Source organism: Episyrphus balteatus, chromosome 3, assembly GCF_945859705.1.
Source record: "Episyrphus balteatus chromosome 3, idEpiBalt1.1, whole genome shotgun sequence".
Classification (NCBI taxonomy): domain Eukaryota; kingdom Metazoa; phylum Arthropoda; class Insecta; order Diptera; family Syrphidae; genus Episyrphus; species Episyrphus balteatus.
This window is the reverse complement of record NC_079136.1, coordinates 50,595,782-50,619,540: the sequence shown is the minus strand read 5'-3', so window position 1 is coordinate 50,619,540 and position 23,759 is coordinate 50,595,782. Positions and strand designations below refer to the sequence as shown.

The 23,759-nt window shown below is 31.7% G+C and overlaps 1 protein-coding gene across 6 annotated transcripts in view; it reads left to right on the top strand.

Moving 5' to 3' along the window:
• LOC129916700 (acetylcholine receptor subunit alpha-like) overlaps nucleotides 1–23,759 on the top strand; it is a 206,406-nt gene that overhangs the window by 169,646 nt on the left and 13,001 nt on the right. For all 6 annotated transcript variants that reach the window (XM_055996804.1, XM_055996802.1, XM_055996806.1 and 3 more), the window contains exon 9: nucleotides 503–639. In XM_055996804.1, the coding sequence (XP_055852779.1) occupies nucleotides 503–639 (137 nt within the window). The remainder of the gene's footprint in view (nucleotides 1–502; nucleotides 640–23,759) is intronic.

Sequence of the window (23,759 nt, the reverse complement as noted above, 5' to 3'; positions counted from 1 at the left end):
TCCAAATCAGTAGTCGAAAGCTGGAATTTACTTCAAATCTGATTCAAAAAACCATTAGTTACGTTAACTACTAAGATTTTGAGATACATATCATAAATTTATATTTCTAATATCTTTATGAAAAAAAAATAATACAAAGATAAAATATAGCTTTTTTAAAATTGCATAAGTAAATTTGAAATTTTGACGCCAAAAGTCCCAAAAAAACGCGTTTTTGACTTGTTAAAATTTAAATTTATTTCAAAAATGTGACATGCCAGTGAAATTTTGACTTCGGATTCGGAATCAACACATACAAATCCTATGTAGAAGAGTATGGCTTGGTTCAAGCTCTATTTTCGTTGCCGACCAGTGTTATTTTAGTTTGTGTTTTCTTTTTCCGAAATAATAAGGACCCAAACCTACAACAAAAACAAATACAAAAATATATGTACATTTTATATAGATACCTATTACACACATTTCAATTCATTAAAATGAAAATATTCTTTTTTTATTCCAGGTAACACTCTCAATATCCATTCTTATCAGTCTCCATGTGTTCTTTTTGCTGGTTGTCGAAATTATTCCACCAACATCTCTAGTTGTGCCTTTACTAGGGAAATATCTAATATTTGCTATGATATTAGTTTCAATAAGGTAAGTTTATTTAATGTTAACACTTTTAAACCACAATCTTATGTGTTAAATACTATATGAAATAAATACAAATGATAAAATCATCATTGGTAACGTAAGTGGTGGATAGCCTTAAAAGGTCGTAAAATATAACTTACCTTGAACTTGCAATAAATTCAAGGGAAACGAAAGAATTAAATAGCTCTACACTGTTAAAAAATAAAATATTTAAATTATCGTTTCTGGATAAAAAGAAGTGCAATTTGACATTTCGAAAAAGCTTTCCAACTTTTAATTCAAAATACCGACAAAAACGAACGTTTCAATAAATGTTTCTTTTTAAAAAATTTTAATTGTTAGAAATTGAGCTAATAGACCAGGGTCGATAATTTTTGAAACCAAAAAAAATCATAGTAGGATGAAACCCATTGGAAAAGGAGGTGAATATGATGAAAATTAAAGGAAAAATAAATTACGGGCGAGCCGAGTTCGGGAAGTGGGTGGGTTGAGTTTTTAATGGTAAAAAATGGTATATCTCGATTTCCGGCAAAACTACAAGTCCTATTGAAAAAAGCTGATATTTTGACACGTGAATTTTCGATTGAAAAACAGGGTGTTTTTTTGGTATTAAGTCAAAAAAAAGGTTAAAAAATAAATATTTCAAATCAAATAAATTACAGTGTATTTGGGATATAATAAGGTAAGTTTTCACCAAATTTCGTAGAAAACTTTTTGTTTTTGAAAAAGATAAAAAACCAAAAACTCGGTTTTTTGAATTTTTCACATACAATTTGAGGTTATGTGAAAAAATTGTCTATACAAAAGTTGTAGATCTTTTTATTACCTACAACTTTTTTCGATAGGACTTGTAGTTTTGCCGGAAATCGAGATATACCATTTTTTACTATTAAAAACTCAACCCACCCACTTCCCGAACTCGGCTCGCCCGTAATTTATTTTTCCTTTAATTTTCATCATATTCGCCTCCTTTTCCAATGGGTTTCATCCTACTATGATTTTTTTGTACTTTTTAATGTTTTTGAAGGCATCGGCACTGGTCTATAAATTGATATCAAAAAAATAAAATAAAGTAAAGATTAAAAAAACATGAAATAATAAAAAAACAAGTTAAATATTGAATTTTTCGTTGAACCGAAATATAGTTTGGTGTTAATATTTAGATATTCTTAAATCAAATACGAATTTAAAAAAAATCTATTTCGTCACTTTTTGAAGTTAAAAAAGAGAATTTAAGAATTGGAATTTTTTTCCCCTAAAGGAGGTGAGGCAAAATTTTGTGGGACTTCAGCCAAGGTCGTAAAACTATGAAATAGGTGTCATATCAAAACAGTCTACTGCTTGTTAAACTTGAATTTTAATGAAAATCTTGATTAGAAAAATTAGAATATAACCACCAAATCAATGGCATTTCTATCAAAAATTATAATTTAAATGTCATTTTCCAAAACATGTATCAATATGACAAGTTGGTTAATTTCTAAACAATGACATAATTTTGATTGAACTAGATTTTTTTTTGCAAATTTATTAGTTTGATTAATTTCAAACTTTTTTTTCGGTTATTGTTTAAAGTTAAACCACAATTTTTTTACACAATTTATAAATGTTTAAAGATATTAAATGGACTCCATTTCAATTTTATTGATTTTTTTTTATCGAACAACTCAATTTGCTTCAAATTATACAAACAATAACCGCAAATAGCTGAAAAAAAAAACTACATACCTAAATATTTCTCTCTTTGGCAATAAAAACCAAATTATTAACGATCAATTGTCACAAAATTGAAACCACATTTATATTTTCAACAAAGACTATTTTGGTTTCACCACAAAACTAGGTAACCATATGAATGGCAAAATATTTCTCGTTCCAATTTAATATTCTAAATGAGTTTTTATTTTTTTTTTTTTTATGAAAAGGGAAAAAAAAACATTACTTTCATATAAAAAAAATGAGGATTTATATATGAAATAGACACTCCAAATCGCTTGATTAGGTTCATAATTCGGTTTTATAAAAAATTGCTTTTTTTGAAATCATGAAAAATATACATATTTAGAGGACAATTGAATAAATTTATAATGTCTCTGAAAACCGGAAATAACTATTTATGTTTTTGAATTTCAAAGCTTTTTTTATTATCTTCTTCTGTCTGTTTTAAAAATGGAATTGAATTTAAATTTTTTTTTTGTTTTATTTTTGTGACGGCTTTCTTCCGGACCAAACCAACAACGATTTGTGAGCTTCTATCTATATCTTTTATACCATTACGATTTGCAAAGTACACAAACACAATCACACCCACAACAAAATGTACCTACTCCTACCCATCATAAAAAGAAAGAATAAACACAACGAAATAAAATTTAAATTTGCTTTGTGGCTGACACGATGGCAATTTAAATTTTATTTCTTCACAGTCACGCTGCGTGGATTACACATTTTCCAACACAATATCCGGCCCAGAGGTATATTTTAGCTCTACTACTACGACCCACATTCATACATATACAATACACATAATGTTTTTTGCTTCTCAATTCCACCACCAGTCGTAAAAAAAAAAAAAATCGCGCTTTAAAATCTTCTTACAGACAATTTTGTTGAAAATTTTACTCTCCAAATAATACCAGAAAAACAATTTTATTTATATATAGGGGGAAATAGGGGAGGAGGGGGTTATATTTGAACAATAAATTTCAACGCGCGAACAGCATGAAACAGAAATAATGACCCGGCTTCTTATAATTAAGTTCTCATCGTAGATTGTGAACAAAATATTAAAATGCTCGTATATTTCGAATTTATTTCCGCCCAAATGGTTCATAAACTTGTTTACCCTTCACCCCCTACTATAAAATACATCCTTTTTCTTTATACCCACCTTCATACCCCTCGTCGCTGTCGTCGCGTTGCGCCTCACGCCGCCCGCCAAGGTTATCTCTGATGGTGTGACCTCAAAACAAAAGGAAGTCGAAGGATGTCAAAAAACATCCTTAAGCACCCACCATCTCACCAAAACACCATCATACCATTTACCATCATCATCATCATTATCACGAAGAAGGCGAGGACACAAAAAAAATTTTTATTTGACGCGTTTTCATTTTGCATCAATAATTGGTGTGTCTGTTGTACATGGTTAAAAGGGAGGATCATGAGGTGGCAATTATTGGAATAAATTATTGTAACCTATAATCCTAATTTGGCTGTGCTACCATTGTGTTTTCATTTCGAGGCCGAAATCGCTTTAAATCCTGCTTGTGTCGCGCTATCACTGGTGTAGATATGGAGGAAAAAAGAGAACCTCTCTAGAAAACTGCCAACAAAAGGCAAAAATTAAATGCTCCTCATTTTCAAAGCTTAAACTTCCGGTTTAAAGAGGTGGAGGAGGAGGATGTGGAGGTGGATAATGATTTTTTTTTTCTTCATCTTCTTCTGGTAGATGTATGTATTGAGAAAGGAAGTTCTATTCTTTTTTCATTGCCATTATGTCTTGCCTTGGGGATTCGAATAGAAATACGATTTATAGATGCCAGCTATATAAAAGAGTAAAAGAGAGAGCATAAACTTTTAGAGATAATACGTATAACACAAAGTCTGCATATTTTATGGGACAATATAACTTTTGTTCACTTTCTTTCTTTCTTTCTTTCTTTCTTCGTTTATATTTTCTCTCTTGGTTTTTCTGTTGAACTTTTCATGGAAATTTTTTATTTATCAAAGCTATCGTCAAACTGGTTAATTTTCAAGCCATTGATTAGATTATGGTTAGTTAAACCACAGAGAAGCAGAAAAATGAGCGATTTTTTTTTTTTTTATTTTGTATGGGTAGGTATCTTTATGCTAAACGAAACCTTTCAAATGGATTTAAATAATTACTTTGATCCGGTCAGCAAGGGATAACAATATGATTTTGCCATTTAAACGGTCATTAATGACTACATTCTCTGATTACTTCAGGGTTTTAATGGGAAAAAAAGTTGAAGAAGGCAACATAAACTTTCTAGGTTTTTTTAATCGGAATCCAATCGCATTTAGAAATGCTTGATCGACTTACCAGCGGGCGCTGACTAAAAAGGTAAATTGATAGCAGGTCTTAAATTTTAGTTTGAAATTCCATGATTTTCATTTAAAACGCATGCAGCATAGGCGTCATTAAACTGAGGTCTAGAAACGATATTTGTTCTGAATTGTAATCGAAATTATCGATTTTAAGTTTGGTTACGGGACAAAACATGCAAAACGTCCATAAATTTAGCTTCGTGAAGTCCTGATCAGTTATGAATACTTTTTTCTGCCTGTTTCATCATGAAGACTTTTTTCTTTCATAAATTCGCATCTTAAAAGAGGTTTTAAGCTCATACTTTTTGCTACGTGAAGTCTTGATTCGTCATGAAGACTTTTTTCGTTCATAAATTCGCAGATTAAAAGAGGTCTAAAGCTCATAATTTTTGCTTCGTGAGGTTCTAAAACGTCATGAATACGTTTTTCTTTCATAAATTCGCATCTTAAAAGAGGTCTTAAGCTCATACTTTTTGCTACGTAAAAGCCTGTTTCATCATGAAGACTTTTTTCTATCATAAATTCGCATCTTAAAAGAGGTTTTAAGCTCATACTTTTTGCTACGTGAAGTCTTGATTCGTCATGAAGACTTTTTTCTTTCATAAATTCGCATCTTAAAAGAGGTCTAAAAGCTAATAATGTTTGCTTCGTGAAGTTCTAATTCGTCATAAAGACTTTTTTCTATCATAAATTCGCATCTTAAAAGAGGTCTTAAGATAATACTTTTTGCTACGTAAAAGCCTGTTTCATCATGAAAACTTTTTTTTTTCATAAATTCGCATCTTAAAAGAGGTTTTAAGCTCATACTTTTTGCTACGTGAAGTCTTGATTCGTCATGAAGACTTTTTTCTTTCATAAATTCGCATATTAAAAGAGGTCTAAGGCTCATAATTTTTGCTACGTGAAGTCTTGATTCGTCATGAAGACTTTTTTCTTTCATAAATTCGCATATTAAAAGAGGTCTAAGGCTCATAATTTTTGCTTCGTGAAGTTCTAATTCGTCATGAAGACTTTTTTCTTTCATAAATTCGCATCTTAAAAGAGGTCTTAAGCTCATACTTTTTGCTACGTAAAAGCCTGTTTCATAAATTAAAATTTCTATGACAAAGAATGTTTCGAGATTTTATTTTTGTACCTTTTATTTCACTACATTCTGCTCACAAAAATATTTTGCTACAAGCAAACTTATTAAATAAAATCCATTCTGTGAAGAGGCTACTCAATGAACATTGAGACCTAATTCACATGAGCACACAAATAGACGTTTGCTGATGCTCAATGATGATAGATAGTTCGAAATATATTTTCAAGGATACAATGTAGCACTAGTTTTCACTTCAAATATCCGCCTCCAACAATGACGATGACGACGAACGACACGACAAGGACGCTGCTGCCATGTTGGAGAGAAGATAGAGAGAAGAGGATAATATGCCCATAATCTGGTTCCGTGTAATGGTATTTCCTTCCTCTTGATGTGATTGATTGATTGATGTGCTGCTGTCTATAAAAGCATATAGGTGGATGATAGGGTCCTAATGAAGAGAAATCATCACCGAAGTGGCTAATGCGCCGTGGGGCCCATCAATGCACACACATTACACTATACCTATACTCTCGGAAACCATCATAATCAGGTAGACGACAACGGTTAATTGTCGTAATCCTGCTTCATGCAGAAGTTAATTAAATTACCAATCCAATGGATGAACAACGCAAACAGGACTATTTCGACTGTAGGCAAAAAAAGTTTTCTATTTTGGAACTTGATGATGTTTTTTCCAACATGTTTTGTTTTATTAATAATTTTTTTTGTTTATACTTAGCTGACTTCTCGTAGAAATTCAATCATCAGACATTTCTAATCGAAATGATTTAATTACATTTAAGTTTAATCACGGAAGTAACACAGAGTATAGGTTTTGAGGTATGAGTTCCGTTCGCTGCCGCTCCGGAAGGAGACGATGAAAGTCATGAATCGTCAATCGATATCGAGACAGATATTGTATCTCATTAGTGAAATCGGCATCAATGTCACACTCTACATAGAAGCGAAGCGAATGGTAGCGGAGGGGAGAAGGGGGGCTTGTGTCTTATATGTGAATTAATTGGATGCTAGGTTTCGGATTTAATTAATTTTTCATCTGTCGAAAGCAATTTGAGTGTAGTAAAATAATTACTCACTGCTGAATAGAATCATGTGAGATAGAAAAGAAGAAGAAGAAAAATAATATAACAACCGAAGAAGCTATTAATTTCCATAAATTTGTATCGTACCACTATAATTGTTTTTGGGTAAAAGTATATTAATACTTTTGAATAAGATATTAGATGTATTTTCTTTTCTTATTTATTTCAAACATTCTTTACATAGAAACTAAAAAAAATGGTAAGTTCTTTGTATGAATGGCAAATCACACTAGCCTGCAAAATTTATGTTTTTTTTTTCCTCCAAATAATTTTTAAAACAAAAGATTTGACTTCCCTGAATCTTATTTTGGTTTTAGAAAAATTATATCACGCACCATTTTTTTAAATAACTTTTGAAAAAATATGAGTAGTGTGTAGAAAATAATCCTTTTAGATTCGTTTGAACTTTTACAAAAATAGAACTATTATTCATATTTAGCTCAAATTTGGAGGACTTATCATTTATAACCATGTGACACCATATTATTCATTAATTTTTACTCACATTTTAAAGTACCGATTTACAATATAACAAAAATATTGAAACCTTGTAGTTTTTAGTATAAATACCACATGAACATAACGTCTTAATTAGAATAAATATCAAATTTGTGATGAAGCATTCGATACTCTGCCCTGAAAAGCTTCAGATTTATTGTGTCCCAGGATCAAAAGTATAATTTTCTTATGGTTTTTGATGGGTTGAGTTTAAATGTAAAGTTGGAAAAATTCTATCACGTCAGAATTTTAAGATATACGCGTTAGAAAATTTTTTATAGAAAATCTCAAAAACGAAATCTGATCGAACATTTTTGAATTCGGACTCAGAATAAGCATTAGAAGTACCTACGCCAAAAAATACCAATATGCCAAACCTACTTTACTCACTTAAATTAAAGGTATCTCGGAGAAGAAAAGAGATATTGCAGTTTTTGCAGACTTTTAGTAAGCTTAAAAAAATGTGCTCAATGAAGAGGTTTACTTTGCATTAAAAAAAAATCAAATTATTTTTTTTATAGCCTTTGTTCAACGGTTATAACGCTTTTTTAATAGCTATGTGTTAGAAGAGTTATTGTAAAATATGACTGATTAAAAAAACTGATGGAATCCATGCATTTGTGGCAGCATTGTGAAAAATTTAAGATTTTACAGTTAAAATAATTTATTAAATTAATAGGCTTTTTTTTTGCACTTTGATACCAATAACTTCCTAGTAACTATAGATTTGATAAAAACTTTTACCACTCTGCAATCCCCTTTGGACGCGCATATTTTTAAAAAAGTTGGCCACCTACGTTCCTATAGATTTTTTTTATACCACAGGTGTTTGAAAATTTTCATAAAAATTTCAAAATTTTTTTCAAGAAAAGATGCAACAGTTATAAAAACTTTTAACTTCTTATGTAGTGAGCCAATTATTGTAAAAAATTATAAAAATAAGAAATTTATAAAATTCATTCATTCGTGGTTGTGGTTAAAGAAAACGTAAGATGATGAAATTTAAAGTGCACTGAACGAAAAAAAGCTCATATTTTCTAAACTGGTTGCGATAGAAACTTTTTCTATTCGGTTTCAGAACAGTCAAAAGTGCACCTATCAGCCATTTTAGGATTATCCATTTTCTACCGGACACCCTGTATATTATATATTTTTTATTTCAAATTAAAATAACTTTTGAGAATGAGAAATCATTTTTGCTACTTATAATTAAAAAAAATATATATTTTTAAAAGTCTCTTTCTCAAAACTCATCTTATTTAATTCTTCGTTCATGGGTTGAAAATCGATACATAAAAAATGAATGCCTTTGAAAAACAAAATCCTTAAAAACCATTCAAAACCATTTGAGCCATTAAATCCATTTAAAACCAAAAAACCTTATTCCAAACATATATTCAAAAAGTCAAATTAAAGATTCCAATCACCAACACCCCAAGAACCGATAACCCAATGAACTGAAACTAATTTCTAACTTTTGCTTTGAGTTCTCCCTTTTGCCAAAGAAATTCTTTCATAATATTTTGTTTTGCTTTGAAAAGAATACTTTGTTTATGTTTAAATAGCAGTAAAAGGTTTCTAATCTGAATTCAAAAACAGCTTGCCTAATGTTAGCTTTTCCATTTAGTCCATTATTCCAAGTCACTCGGGCGTATACGTAACTTTTTTTTTTTCTCTTTCTCTTTTTCTTTTTTTGTTATCCCTAATTTCACAATTTCATTTCGATTTCGTACAAACTGCAGCAATAGCTTTTCAGTTCGTTAGTTTTAGCATTTTCATCACCTGAATCACATTGAAAGTTTATAAAAAGACCCACAGCTTAGTTTTGTGAGAAAACCAAATTCCATTAATTAATCTCTTTTCCTGTTCACAAGAAGCAAAGATTCATTCCACATTAAGTTCATCAAATTTAGCTATGTAATTTGTCCTCCCAACATTGTGAAAGCAATTTTGACAAAAAAGTCCCCCAAACAATCAAACAAAAAACCTTCATTTATCATTTTCTTTCCCCTTTTTATTCCTTTTGACATGTCAAATAGGGAGGGGTTAGGAATTGAACCCACATTCTGGTATCTTTCACCAAGCCTCCAACCATCAACCTACTCACTCACCTTCCCTATACGAAGTGTATAGTCTTCATTGAAAACCTATTTTCATTTGACAAAGTTAGAAAGCTAATTACCTCAATGACAAGTTGATTTTTTGTTTAATGTTAATTTCTTCGCCCCCTTTTCCATAAGCCCATATGAGTTTTCAAAGTCTTGGATCACATTTCAATGGTTGATGGCTTTGGGGGTGTGAATTTTAGAAGATAACAATTTTCTATACACATTTACCCCGAAGGTATTCACTGAATAAATTCCCTTTCTGAAAGTGGGGGGAGGTGTAAGAGAGTGTTTTTTTTTTCAACTTGTATCAGAAAGGTTTTTACCTCCCGGCTTTTTTTAACAAACAAACAAACAGAATATATATATACATTCTCTACAGAGTGTGCTTTGCTTATATCAAATGAAAGTCCTTGCCACAGTTAGTCCGCCTATAGTATTGGGCCCATTCATAAAAATGCTCATTCATGGCTACACGTTGCCGCTTTTCTAGAGCATGTCTATTTGCTTTTTAGATAAGCTATATAAATGTATGCTATACTTTAGGTGGTGAAGACTAAGTGAATGGTTTTCATTTTATTTTTCAATAAGTAATAAATTGGTAGGTTCATGTGCGGAGGGAATTTATGAAAGAAAGTTTTTTTTATAAAAGATTTTTTTTTTGTATAAGATAATGAATATGGTGACTTGTGACAGTTGTTGTACTGTAAGGTTAAAAAAAGTTCTAAGAAATAAAAACCTTTAAGGTATAACATATTTAAAGACTTTGAAATACTTAAGGAAATACATATAATAAAAATGTCAAGATTTGGGATTAAATAAAAGTATCATAAATGTAAAACAAAACTATTTATTTAGAATGTTTCAATTGGCATCATTGGGCATTATTTAAAATATCCTTAACTTGAAACAACAATGAGTTTGATTGTTATTTCATTTTAAAGGTATTTTAAATAATGCCTAAAGGGATTTCTTGTTTATTATTTGAAATTTTCTACGATCTGAAAGAGAATCGAAAAAAGAGGGTCTGAATGCCTGTCTTGAGTAACATCCTGAGGCACTGAAGAGATTGTCTTGCTGAATAGAAGATTTAACAATTAAATAAACGAACAAAGCAATAAAGTTTTTCAAAACAAATGTATTAATTCTTTACGAAAGTTGAAAATTAATTCAGAACAATATTAAATTGCTTAACAGCATAAGGAAAACCAATTTGACAAGTTTTAATGTAACTTCAGACTAATGCATTGACTTTCGCAAATTCAATAATGTAATAATTAAGGGAGACGGACAGAATCCCGAAATCCAAAATCCAGAAAGACCAAAATCCAGAAAACCCTAAATCCAGAAAACCCAAAATCCCGAAAATTCAAAATCCCGAAAACCCAAAATCCCGAAAACCCAAAATCCCAAAAACCCAGAATTCCGAAAACCCAAAATCCCGAAAAACCCAGAATTCCGAAAACCCAAAATCCCGAAAACCCAAAATCCAAAAAGGCCAAAATCCCGAAAATAAAAGAGAAAAAATAAAAAACCCTTCAAAATTGTGTTTCACTGAAATTTTAAATGAAACATAAAATTAAAACCAATTAAAAAACAATTTAAACATACAATTATTATAAGTTAAATATTAAAATTCATAATTCTTTTGATTTTAGTTCAACGACTTTTCCAACTTAACTCAATCACAACAAAACACTGCTGAAAGCACAATAAGAACTTGAAATCATGTAAAAATGAGATATTGACGGAATCATACACTTCTATTGTTTTTTACATGTTAACACCTTAATTTTACACTGAGGATTGCTTTCGAAACCGAAATCCCGAAAAATTATATAAAATGAAAAATTTGCGCAAATTATTTTTCGGGATTTCGGGATCCCGTTCGGGATTTTGGGTTTTCGGGATTCTGGGTTTTCGGGATTTAGGGTTTTCGGGATTTTGGGTTTTCGGGATTCTGGGTTTTCGGGATTTAGGGTTTTCGGGATTTTGGGTTTTCGGGATTTCGGTTTTCGGGATTTTGTCCCCAATCCAATAATTAAAAATGTTATCCTTGCTTATGACACCCTCGATCAGTTTATGGTGGAAGAAGGTTCCCAAGGTTGGATCTTCACAATATTGTTATTAGCAAATTGAAATAAGATTTCTATGAATTAACAGTTTTTTTTTAATGGTTTGTGGTAGATCAACGTTCCAGCTACGCTTATTTGAAGAGGTGTTCACTGGTAAAACGTGTTAGATCTACTTTCAAGACACTATAATTATTGGACATTTTTTTTAAATGGGCAACTGAAGAGTGAATAAACAAAAGGCCTTGAATATAAGGTGGGAAATTTCAAATTCTAAAAATAATTAGAGTTATTTTCATGGGCGTTATATCCCTGCGTCTGTTTTTATTCCGGCCTTTGTTTGGTTACATTGAGCTTTATTTCTCAATAAGGACCCGGTGGTGGTGGTGTTATTTCTCTTTCGTCAAAGTACGCAACTGAAAGTTTTTAGATGCTTACCCAACTTTATGCCTTATTGTTATAGGTATATCTAAATATTAATTTGTGGATCTACTTTCCAAATTTTACTCAGCTTTTTTTTGCAAGTTGGAGCAAAGCAAACTTTTTTGGCACTTTTCTTAAGAACTTCATGAAATCTATAGCTATGTACATATAATGCCCAATTTTCTTAGCATTAAAGTGCAGGTACAACAAAATAGACTGAACCACTACCAAAAATTAATCAAAAACGATTATCGAAAGGGAATTTACTTAAAATATGATACGCCTATAAGAAAAAACTATACACTGTTTATTTAAGTTCTTAGCCAGGGGCGTACACTCCCTTGGGGCAAGCGGGACGGCGCCCCGGGGCCCCCGACCGACCCCAGGGCTCCCACTGGAGACAATGCAGAGAAGGAAACTGTTTGCATAAATTGAGTTACGAAGTAAATTAAAAAGTATTTGAATCACTTCGGATACAAGGACACAAATTATGTCATTCAGTGTAATGTACAATGCATTATTAGCCACACAGTATATATTGATTTAATAAAAAGGTTACCCCAGGGGCCCCAAAAAAATAAACTGCTTTGTTAAAAGAAAAATTATAATTTTATCTTAGGGCCCCAAAAAAAATTACATGAAAAATCTTTGCAACCACAAATAATACATTAGGGGCCCCAAAAAAGCAAAACACAACTTCAGGCCAGGGGCTCCAAAAGCCTTTACTTCAGGGCGTCAAAAAAATTGTTTTTTAAATTAAATTACATTTGTTGATGGATTACTAAATATTACTTTAGGAGCCCCACAAAAATATGACTCCGGGGCTCCAAAAATATTATATGAAGGGTCCCAAAATCATAATTTTTCAGGAACCCCGTTAGTTGAGAGGCAATCAAATATTAATTTGGGGGCCCCAAAATCTATTACTAAGGAGCCCAAAAATATTCATCAAATTTTCTGATGGCATGACAAATATTATTTGGGGACCCTCAAAAGCTATTACTTCAGTGGTTCAAAACAATCAAATGGAAAATTAAATATCAATTCAGGGGCCCCAAAATAAATACATCAGGGCCCAAAATATAAACATTACGTTATTGGTGGCATTCCGAATATTACTTCAGAGCAGAGGCCCCAATACCTATTAATTCTTTGCTCCAAAAAAGTTGTATTATATTTTAGGGGCATCTAAGCACTTAATTTTGAGGCCCTAAAAATAATTTTTCAGGGGCCCCAAAATAAATAAACTATGTTTGATGATGGAAAATCAAATGAGTACATATAACTTCAGAACAGAGGCCATAAGAACTGTAAATTCTAAGCTAAAAAAAAATGTATTTTAGGGATCTCTAAATATTTAATTTTGGGGGCCCCTACACTGAGGGAAAAAACAACTTAAAATCAACGAAAACCACGTTGATTCAACTATTTTTCGGAATGATTTTGAGTTGAAGACGCAAGTTGTTTCAACTTTAAAGAAAAAGGCATCCATTTATTAAAAAAATAGAAAAAATGGGCAGCCGCTGGGGATCGAACCTACAACTCTTGGGTTACTAGGCGAATGCTATACCAACGTGCTATGTCACTGTTGAAAATAAGAGTGATAAAATGCAACAAAAGCTGAAGTCCGGCAAAAATAAAAAAAATTCTTACGTTGTTTCAAATTTATTTTGAAGAAGTTTCATGTTAATTTTTTCAACATTAAATCAACGTTGAACATTTTACATTTTACGTTGCGTTTTTTCCCTCAGTGTAGTACAAGTATTTACTTCTTTTATGATAGACATTGTAAGTAAGTACCTATAGCAAAGTGCATTACGAGCATATTAAAACATTAAAATAAACCTAAAAATAAATAAGCCATACAAAGAAAAATGTATGGCGTATACGTACTTTTTTTTGTATCTAAGGGGCCCCCGATTAACAAAGGGGGCCCAAATTTAGTCTTGCCCCGGGGCCCCGGCGACTCAACATACGCCACTGTTCTTAGCCACATCTTACTTTGAGATTTTTAGAATATTTCTTTTGAATGTGAATTATGACGGAATGGAGAATTATATACTTTGTAATGTGTATGTTATGTATTTCTTTTTACTCTACTTTAATTATCATCTTGTTTCATAAATGCGGTACAAATACTGCTCATATACCAACCAATCTTTCATAATAACAACAAAAACCACTCAAAATCGACTAATGGCAAACTTTAACTTTCCTCTACATAGACCATATACTGCTCCATTAGATTATATTAAGGGCATAACAAATCATTTCCATGCACTCATGTATGCCACCACTAAAACTCCAATTTCGCCGCACACATTATTGTCTGCCTCACTAATTCAGGCATCATGCACAAGCTCAATATAAAGTTCAACCACATAAACATCCACTCTTATCTTCAAACCAGTAATATGGACTAGACATTTATATGCTCCATTTTCGACCCCGAAAAGTCCTTCAGTCAGATTATGATTGTCAATTTTGATATATAGTTAATCGTTTCCAATGGCACATCCTTTAAGTTTTATTCGAATTCGTATTCTTATAATTCAATAGGATGCCTTATGGCCGCCTCTTCTAATATTACTAAATTCATTCATGCACGATATTTCATATTTAATGGAGAGAATTCTAACCTACACTCTCGACATCAGTCTTTGATTCAATCAGTGTAAACCGTGATGGTTTAACTACAGATGCATTATGTGGCAGGATCTGCTTGGCCAAAAATTATTATACATGCACCATGCAGAACCAGCTTAACGATGGATGATGATGATATGAAGTTGTTCAAAAAGTTTAAATTTAATTTAATTTTATGATTTGGATGATGTGGATTCTCTTGTTTTTCACTTTTCAAGTCAGAATATTCTATTGGCATTTATGAGGAAATACAGTCATACCCGGATAAATTATAGCAAAAGTCAAATTGATAATGTTGACTAATTTACCACACAATAGGGACTCATCGTTCAAAGTTTGGTTCGAGAGTAAAATTGTGAGCATTTCGCAATTGCAAGGTTTACGATGAGATTCATTGAGGAAAAGCATACATCTGACTAATTCCAATTGATAAAACATTTGTATTGTACAGGCATGATACATTTTAGTCTTTAAAGCGAAGGTTAGATCTTTTTTGCTGTTTCAAGTATGGGTTGCCTCTAGAGGGCGCCATTTTCAATTAAATCTGACCTCATACAGCCTTTAACTACCGTACACTCAAGACTCGTCTAATGATATCTTATTTTGTTAAGTTATGATAAATACTTAAGAAGCTATGATGGAAAAGATGAACATGCATGCATTGCTTACTTAAATATCATTCAAACCCTTATTTTGGCATTAAATTCTACAAAGTTCCTGATTCTCCTTTAAGCAATGCATTCGAGTTCAGAATTAAATGAGCTTATTCTGTTTGTCCGTTGAGGAAGGTTCAACATCCAAAGAACGGGTATGAATCCTAAGTTAAGTAGGTTTGAAGTTTCAGAAATCAGATCATTGATAAAATGACGATGAGATGATTCGTTCCATGGAGGCATGTGCGCCTTTATATATAGGAAGAGTCATGACCAGGGATAGAATGTTGTGGAATTTGCCTTTTTTTCTTGCTTAATCGTACGACATTATAGATTAAATACAAACACGTTTCACATCCCCTCGTTCCAAATATATGTATTTTATTTTGCCTTTTTTTTGCCTTTTCTTTCGTTATTGCCTTTTTTTGCCTTTTCTCTTGTTATTGCCTTTTTTTGTCTTTTCTTATGTTTTTTTATCTTTTTAGCGTCTTAAAGGTAATGCCTACACACAAAACACTCAAATATACAAACAAAAAGCTAACTTACTCAGTATATTACTTACTCAATATATCTATTCTATATTTAAAATTCACTAATTACCCCACACAAACAAAATTTGAATGAAAAGATCTACCTATGCAACTTGTTTGTCTGCTATTGCTACCATTTATTGTCTTCTACGCTCTATTGCGCTGCCGACAACCGACACGTATCAGAGTTCAAAAGCTAACTTACTCAATTTACAATACTCCATTGAAGAAGTTCTCCAGATTTTGGACATAATCCAGAGAGATTTGGAAGCTGCGAAAGGGGCAGTCGCAAAAGATGTTTTTGAGGGACTCGAAAAAGTTGAACAAATAAATTGCGTAATACATTGGAACACAAATCCAGGGGTCGAACTACGTACGTTAACGTATTGACGCTTTATGTCTCCATCATTTTCTTCTAATTAAATAGAGAAAGCAATAGTCAAAACAGTAACGAACTTATGCCGTAGTTCGACCCCAGAGCACCGGCAAATGTTGAAGTGGGCGATGTCGAGTTATTTAATTGGGGTCCAGTCGTCTCTACAGATGTAGAGAGATATTTTAGCTCCTTTAGAGCACTCTTAAGACTGGTACGCTGCTCGCGCTAAATTTTAGCTCCCATACAAATTATCGAAAAATTTTAGCAGAGCTAAAATGAGTGCCATACAAATTATCGATAACTTGTATGGAAATTTTATCTTAGCTAAAATTTAGCGCGAGCAGCGTACCAGGCTTTAAGGGACAATCGCAGGCGCTTGTTAACTGAAAATTTAAAAAAAACTCATGATTGTTCAAAATTACTGCAATTAATTTTTATATTTCATTCTTCTCTCAATAAATGCCTTTTTATGCCTTTTTCGGAGTTTTATTTTGCCTTTTTTTAAGTTTTTAGGTCCACAAGATCCTATCCCTGGTCATGACACTGTCTGGCAGTAAGTGACCCTAACCAGGTACATGCCCTGAGGAATACTTGAGACTTCCAAAATTGTTTTTTACATGCCCTTGCCTATCAGATTGTAGAGGATGACCTTCTTTTTTATTCGGTGCTGTTGTTATCTCGATTTCAAGAAGAAATTAACTCTCCAACGTATCTGCTTCACACTAGTGATTCCGCTAGTGGAGCTCATTGATTTTGTATTGTTCCATTTTTGATGCTATTTTTCCATTTGCTTTTACCTGGAGTTTTTAGCGCTCCGTTTCTTTTTATTTCGTGGTCGTATCGCCTTTTCGGGCTTCAGTTGTGCAGTTCCTATAAACAAAAGTGTTGAGCCTTAACTATGCAAAATTAGGCCTCCATTTCAAATACTAGTGAAAACAGATTTGCCATAGTTATGTGTACACTGAGGGAAAAAAAAACAACTTAAAATCAACCAAAACCACGTTAATTCAACTATTTTTCGGAATGATTTTGCGTTGAAGACGATAATTTTAAAATCAAAGTAGAACATCGTTAGTTTAAAGTTGTTTGCAGTTATAAAACATCCTTGAAAAAGTTGGTAGACTTTTCAGGGACATTTTATATAGAAATTTTGTAAATGTAATAAATTATTGTAAAACAAAAATAAAAAAAATAACACATACAAATCGTTTTTCAAAGGAATAAAACAACATTCAAAATCAAATTGCTCTCAAAAACGAGTATGCAGTTTTATTTGATATATTAAGATGCATTTTAAGAAAAAAAAAATCAAAATCGTTAGAGCCGTTTTCTAAAAAAAATAATTTTGTATAAATAATTTTTTTGGAAACAAAGTTTTAAAATAAAAATGGTATGTCATTTTCTAGAAATCACTAATCTATATCTTAAACCAAAATTTCAAAAAAATTCAACATCCGGTTTTTGAAAATTTTATAAAAATTCAAAAAATTATTTTTTTCGAAATTTTATTTTTGGCTTATATTTAAATTATATAAAAATGCTTTTATACAAAAAGTTCAGTTGAAATCGAATTAGTAGTTTCGGAGAAAATCGGATTTATCCGTTTGGGCTGTAGCTTCGTATCAGACAGACAGACGGACTTCCGGAACCCACTTTTTTGGCATTCTCTATCATCCATAATGTCATGGAAAATTGTTATCTCAACTTTTTTTTTGTACGAATGCATAACTTGATATACATGTAGTACCTATATCGCAAGTAAAAATTAGATATTAGGGTAATAAAATGCAACAAAAGCTGAAGTCCGACAAAAATTAAACATTTTTTTTTACTTTGTTTCAATTTTAATTTATATTAGATATTTCATGTTAGTTTTTTCAACATTAAATCAACGTTGACCATAGTAGTTACATTTTTTTTTCCTCAGTGTACCATTTCTAGTAGGTTTTTGAGAATGTTGGAATAGATCTCTTTATTAGATTATTTTTCACAAAAAGACAGCGATCAGCTCGATTTTATTGAATACAGCATATTTTTGGTCTAACCATCAGGATAGTTGATAAGCTCTTTTTTTCTTTTTGGGAGAGACAATTTTAATATCAATGCTGAAGAGTTTTTATAAGCTTTTTTTCTAGAGTGGAGGCATGTAAATGTACGGAAGTCAGTTGAAACTTAATGTTTGCATAATCAATGCACTCAGGAGAAACTTCCATCCAAATTTTCAATGACACAGCCATAGGATATAAAAGTTGCAGTTTTTCCTGGAAAGATTAGAGGCCCAGAAAAAGCTATTTTTTTGGCTTTTAATATCCTGAAAGTCATCTCAACTCTTTTCACCACATTTCATCTCATCTCATTTCAGAAAATTTAACAATTTCCATCTGAAATAAAATGCACGACTGGGGTCGCACGTACTTGCTCTTGCAGTTCAAAGCACTTTTATGTTAGTGTACTTATAGATTTTAAAAGCTGGCTCTAAATTTAAAAAAAATTGATATTGGGGAAGAGCCGACATTTAGGGTAAAATTTTGTTAAATGAAAAATGTTTTTTTGTTATTTGACTTTTTTGAGAAAAAATAAAAATGCAGTTTTATTGCCACTGCTTTAAATATTACGTATACAAAGTTTAATCAAAATCGTTAGAGCCGTTTTCGAGAAATTCGCAATATCGTATTTTTTTGTATGGGAGGTATACGTTCTTCTTCTTCTTCCTTTTTCTCGGCGCTATAACTATCCCACGTAACTGCTTCACACTAGTGATCCGCCTGTGGGGTTCGCCGGGTTGACCTCAGAAATCGGCGGCAAGCCTCCCGGTTTTGTATTGTTCCATTTCTAAGGCCAACTGAATGCTGGTGGTTTTGCATTTGCTTGTACCAGGAGTTTTTAGGCCTACCTTTCTTTTTATTTCGTGTTGGAACGTTGTATGATATTGCTTTTTTGACGGGGTTCTCAGGATCTCTCCTTTGAACATGGCAATACCAACTGAGTCGGTCGTGTTCAATTTTTTGGGAGATGGTGTTTTTAACATGAAGGCTTCCTCGGATCTTCGTACTTCTAATTCTATCAAGCTTTGTTACTCCTGCTGTCATGCGAAGCATCTTCATCTCAGCTGCCGTTAACTTACTCTCATACTTTTTGTACATTGTCCAACATTGTGAACCGTATGTGAGTGCTGGACGCACAACTGCGGTGTAGAGCCTTCCGGGAGGTATACGTTCTAAACGAGATATAAAAAAACAAAAAGAAACCAACATTTAGAATTCCATAAAAATCATCTGTACCAAATTTGAAGAAAATCCGTTCATCCGTTTAGGCTGTGGAAATGTGTACAGATGGACGCACAGACGCACAGACGGACGGACGGAATTGCGAGACCCACTTTTTCGGAATTCTCCATCATCGTAATGTTGGTTTTGATTAAAACCTCAATTTTTTTTTCGACACGAAACCAATACTTGCCCTATAGAGCAAGTAAAAAGGTTCTTTAGAATTAATACGTGTCTTCATATCTCTAGTTTGCTTCCATCAGAAAATTTCCATTAATAAATAAGCCGATTTTTTTCATGTTATTGTCCAGTCCAGTTTTGTTTTCTGAGACCAGCTTCTAAAAAATATAAACTTAAAAAGTATTGCATTTACTAATTTGTAAGTCCTTTGTCATAATAAAATTTTAATCCAACTGTAAACTCAATTTTCAACACTTTCCAAATCAATCAGGTGATAATTTAACTGGAATCTACTGTAGACACTTTCAGTTATTACACGAGGGCACGAATCGAGATTTCGTTATGATATGCTATATGAATGTGTATGTCAAAACCTGATGATGCATTCCCTGGTGTCCTATTGGCTTCGCAAACTGACAGAATACGGCCAAAAATAGTGGTGACGCCTGGTTTGTACCACATTTTGCTTGCCTATATGACTTATCTATGCATATACACTTCTTCATACATTAATATATATATTTCTAATGAATTGTATAATGAACTGGCAAAACATTTCTATTAATAAATTCATCCATCAGGGAATGTGCTACTATACTGTTATATGTATGATAAAGCTTTTACGTTCTAACCTCAATCTGCATTTGAGGAAAAACCCAATTACAAGGATGGAAGCATCCTTTTTTGAAAATATTATGTACATATACCGAGTAGGTTTGGTATACCTCTATTAAATTCTATCAAACTTTCTATACTAGATCATCATCATGCTGATAGGGATTTTTGTGTATAGACGTATACTTATAGTAATATATGACCAAACCACATCACAGTATAGCTATCAATAACACAAAAGGTTTTTAGCCAATGTTAAGTTGCGCTTTTCAATTTGCAATATAGATTAAGCTGTTTATGATGAAATTGAATTTGTAATTTGAAAAGGTTTCGTTATTTCGTGGAAAACGTGCTAAACGTTCTATGAATCTTTTAAGAAATTTAAATGAAAATTATATACAACACCGTAATGCTTCATTTTAATGTAGGTATGTTATTTAAACAGGAGGAGGCTTAAGTTTATATTTGGTTTTATGAAATCTCAAAGCTTTAATACGTAATTATTTTGAGGTGAAATTTAAAGAGCACAGAGGATTCAATATTAAATTTTTGTTTTCCTAATAAATGTAACCACAGGATCTAAGGGTTCCTTAACAAAAAAAAATTTGCAATTTATCAAACATATTTGCCATAACTCGATTTAAATCACTCTTTTATGGTTGCTAACAACAAAAAATAAAAACTTTAATTAAGCCACCATCGAATATTTACTTTTCACAAATGACACTCCTTTCCATTCACATTTTTTGTTGTTTTTTTTTTTTTGATTCGGTTTTGGTTTCATGTTAATTTTATAACCCAATTTATTGTGTAAATATATGCATATATTTGAGATTAAATTAAGTAATGAAAATAGATTGCCAACAATAATAAATTTTGTCACCAGTGAAACTATACTATGACCACACGTTAGTAAAGTTTCACACCAAAATAATATAAACAATACATCATATAGTGTATGAACTGGTCTGGAATATTGGCAATATAAATAAACACATTCCAATATTACAAATCCCTAAAGCCCAACCCAGCTTTAATTTTAATATCAAAACCCGAGGATCGAAATATAATGTTTGTGTTTTAACTTCAGGCATTTCGAGGTATCACAGCGTGAAAAACAACATACAAAGCACAAAAGTGAAAATTTTCCAGAATTACACCCACCCATATACATTATGCATGAGAGGTTACCATCTGTCCTTAAATTTAAATGATGGTAATTTTACTTCTTATTAGCAATTTTATACTAATACAATAATTTTTATCTCCAAGCTGCTCAACACACTGCACTCTTGCCCCACTAAACATTCGTAAGGGTTTCTCTCTGGGTCAAATAAAAACTTTAACACAAGGTTCATAGGGTAAGCTGGGGTGCATTTGACACCGGGGCACATTTGACTTTGCGTTTTTCGGTATGATGGTGCCCTTGATAAAGAATAATTTGGATGAAGAAAGAAGCTTAGTTTGATTTAAAGAAATTTTGTGAAATTTCGCAGTCTTTCATTAACTTTTAGCGGAGTACCACGTGTTTTCGTGTTTTCTGTATTTCTGAACCTAATAAAAAAGTTTTTTTAATGGTGAATCAATATTCTGATAGCACTATGCTTAAAGTTTAGGAATTTAAAACCAGCTTTGTAAAAAAATAATATTAGTTATTGGAAAAAAAGAAAAACACTTATGAGGCTCCTTCGGGGCACTTTTGACTTTTGCAATGGGGGCACAGTTTTAAGTTGACTTTGGGGAATTATATATTAAATAAATTATTTAAAAATAAAGCGACATCGATTTATTTTGATTAATATATCAATGGATGGATTTTTTTAAATATTTTATAGTTTTTTGTTTTTTCTTCTTCTTTTTAGAAAATTAATTTTTTGATTTATTTTTTTTCGTTGTATTGCTTAGTAAGTAGATTGCTTAAAACAAAACATTTTTTTTTTGTTTTCTAATCAAACAATAAACGAGCAAGATCCGCTGATTGTTTTAAAAAATAGAATCCACCATTGTCAAATGTACCCCTTTTAAAGTCAAATGTGCCCCGGTCCCGGCGCACTTTTGACAAAATGACTTTTTTTAGAAAACATTATTTTTTTTTAATGTTGAAATGTTGCAAAACAAAAAAAATTACTGTTAGTATAATTTTGAATAGTCAATAATTTTCAATAGTCAAAAATCAAATACAAAACAAAACATTGGAAAATATTAACAGTTTTCGAAAATACAAACCTTTAAAAACTAAATGTCAAATGTACCCCCTTCTTCCCTAACGTTGTTAACAAAACTTGTTGATTTGTTCATAATTTCTTAATTCCCCCAATTTTTTCTTTAAAATGCAACTTTTCTTTGGAAAAATGGTTACAGATAAATCATAAATTGTTCATCTTCAAACACAACTTTTTTCCATCTTTCTGTTTGGAATATCTTTACTGTAAAAGTGTGTATCTTTTGAGGTTATCCACGAGTGACTTAAGACAATATCCACGCAAACTCTTTAAAGCTTCCGTTGCACAACACATGTCATCAAGACTTTCTTCCAATGACGATTATTTGCCACAGTGATTTTCTGTTGGAAAAAAAAAATCACCTGGTAAAATTACAGTTTTTTTTCAGAACAATCACAAATTGCTTTGTTAAAGTCGTGGATTTGCCCGGGAGAATTACGGGTCTCACGTATTTTATCAGTCATTATTATAATTCAATCTTTTTGAATCAAAGACTTTCCCTTATAACTTTGGTAAAATTAGGAATCACTGTTTTTCACTCTTGTTGAATACATAACTGATAACCCTTTCAGAAGTAAGAAATTCCTTCTAAACGGAAGAATTCTGAACGAAACACCAAAAGGTTCGAATTCCTCAACGGTAAACAGAATTTAAACTGGTTCTTAAAATATTCTAATGCAGGGTCACATTTATTAAGTACTATTCGGATAGAAGAACAATTAAGTTTATTTAAGAAGTTATTATCGTATTGAAAATTCAGCCTTGTGCCACCATTCCAATTATTCCATTCTTTAAAAAATTTTGTTTTTTTTTTTTGCAAAATATATATGAGAAACGATAAAATTTTCAATAAAACCTGAAGCTAAAAAGTTTAAGTTAAGGCATAACCATCTATCTGATAATACAATGGCTTTACAAAAAAAAAATCATGTGTGCAATTTATACGTGGTAGAAGTGAAACCTTAAAAAATCATTTTTCTTACAAAAAAAAAAAATCGAAAAAATTTACCTTTTTTTTATTCCATCACCTTTAAATCCATATTTTTTATATGACAACCTATTATAAATTTTATATCATCTGAAAGCTTATTATTGCAGCTTGTATATGTTGCTTCAATCGTATTTCTACCATGCCTACAAAAAAGTAAAAATTTTCGAATAAGCTAACCATGTCGAAATTTCAAACTGCGATTACGGTACTTCCTACACTGGTGGCTGGTCATCGGCAACAGATCTCCACAGGTGTTTTGTGGTATTTTTTAAGATTTTCAATTTA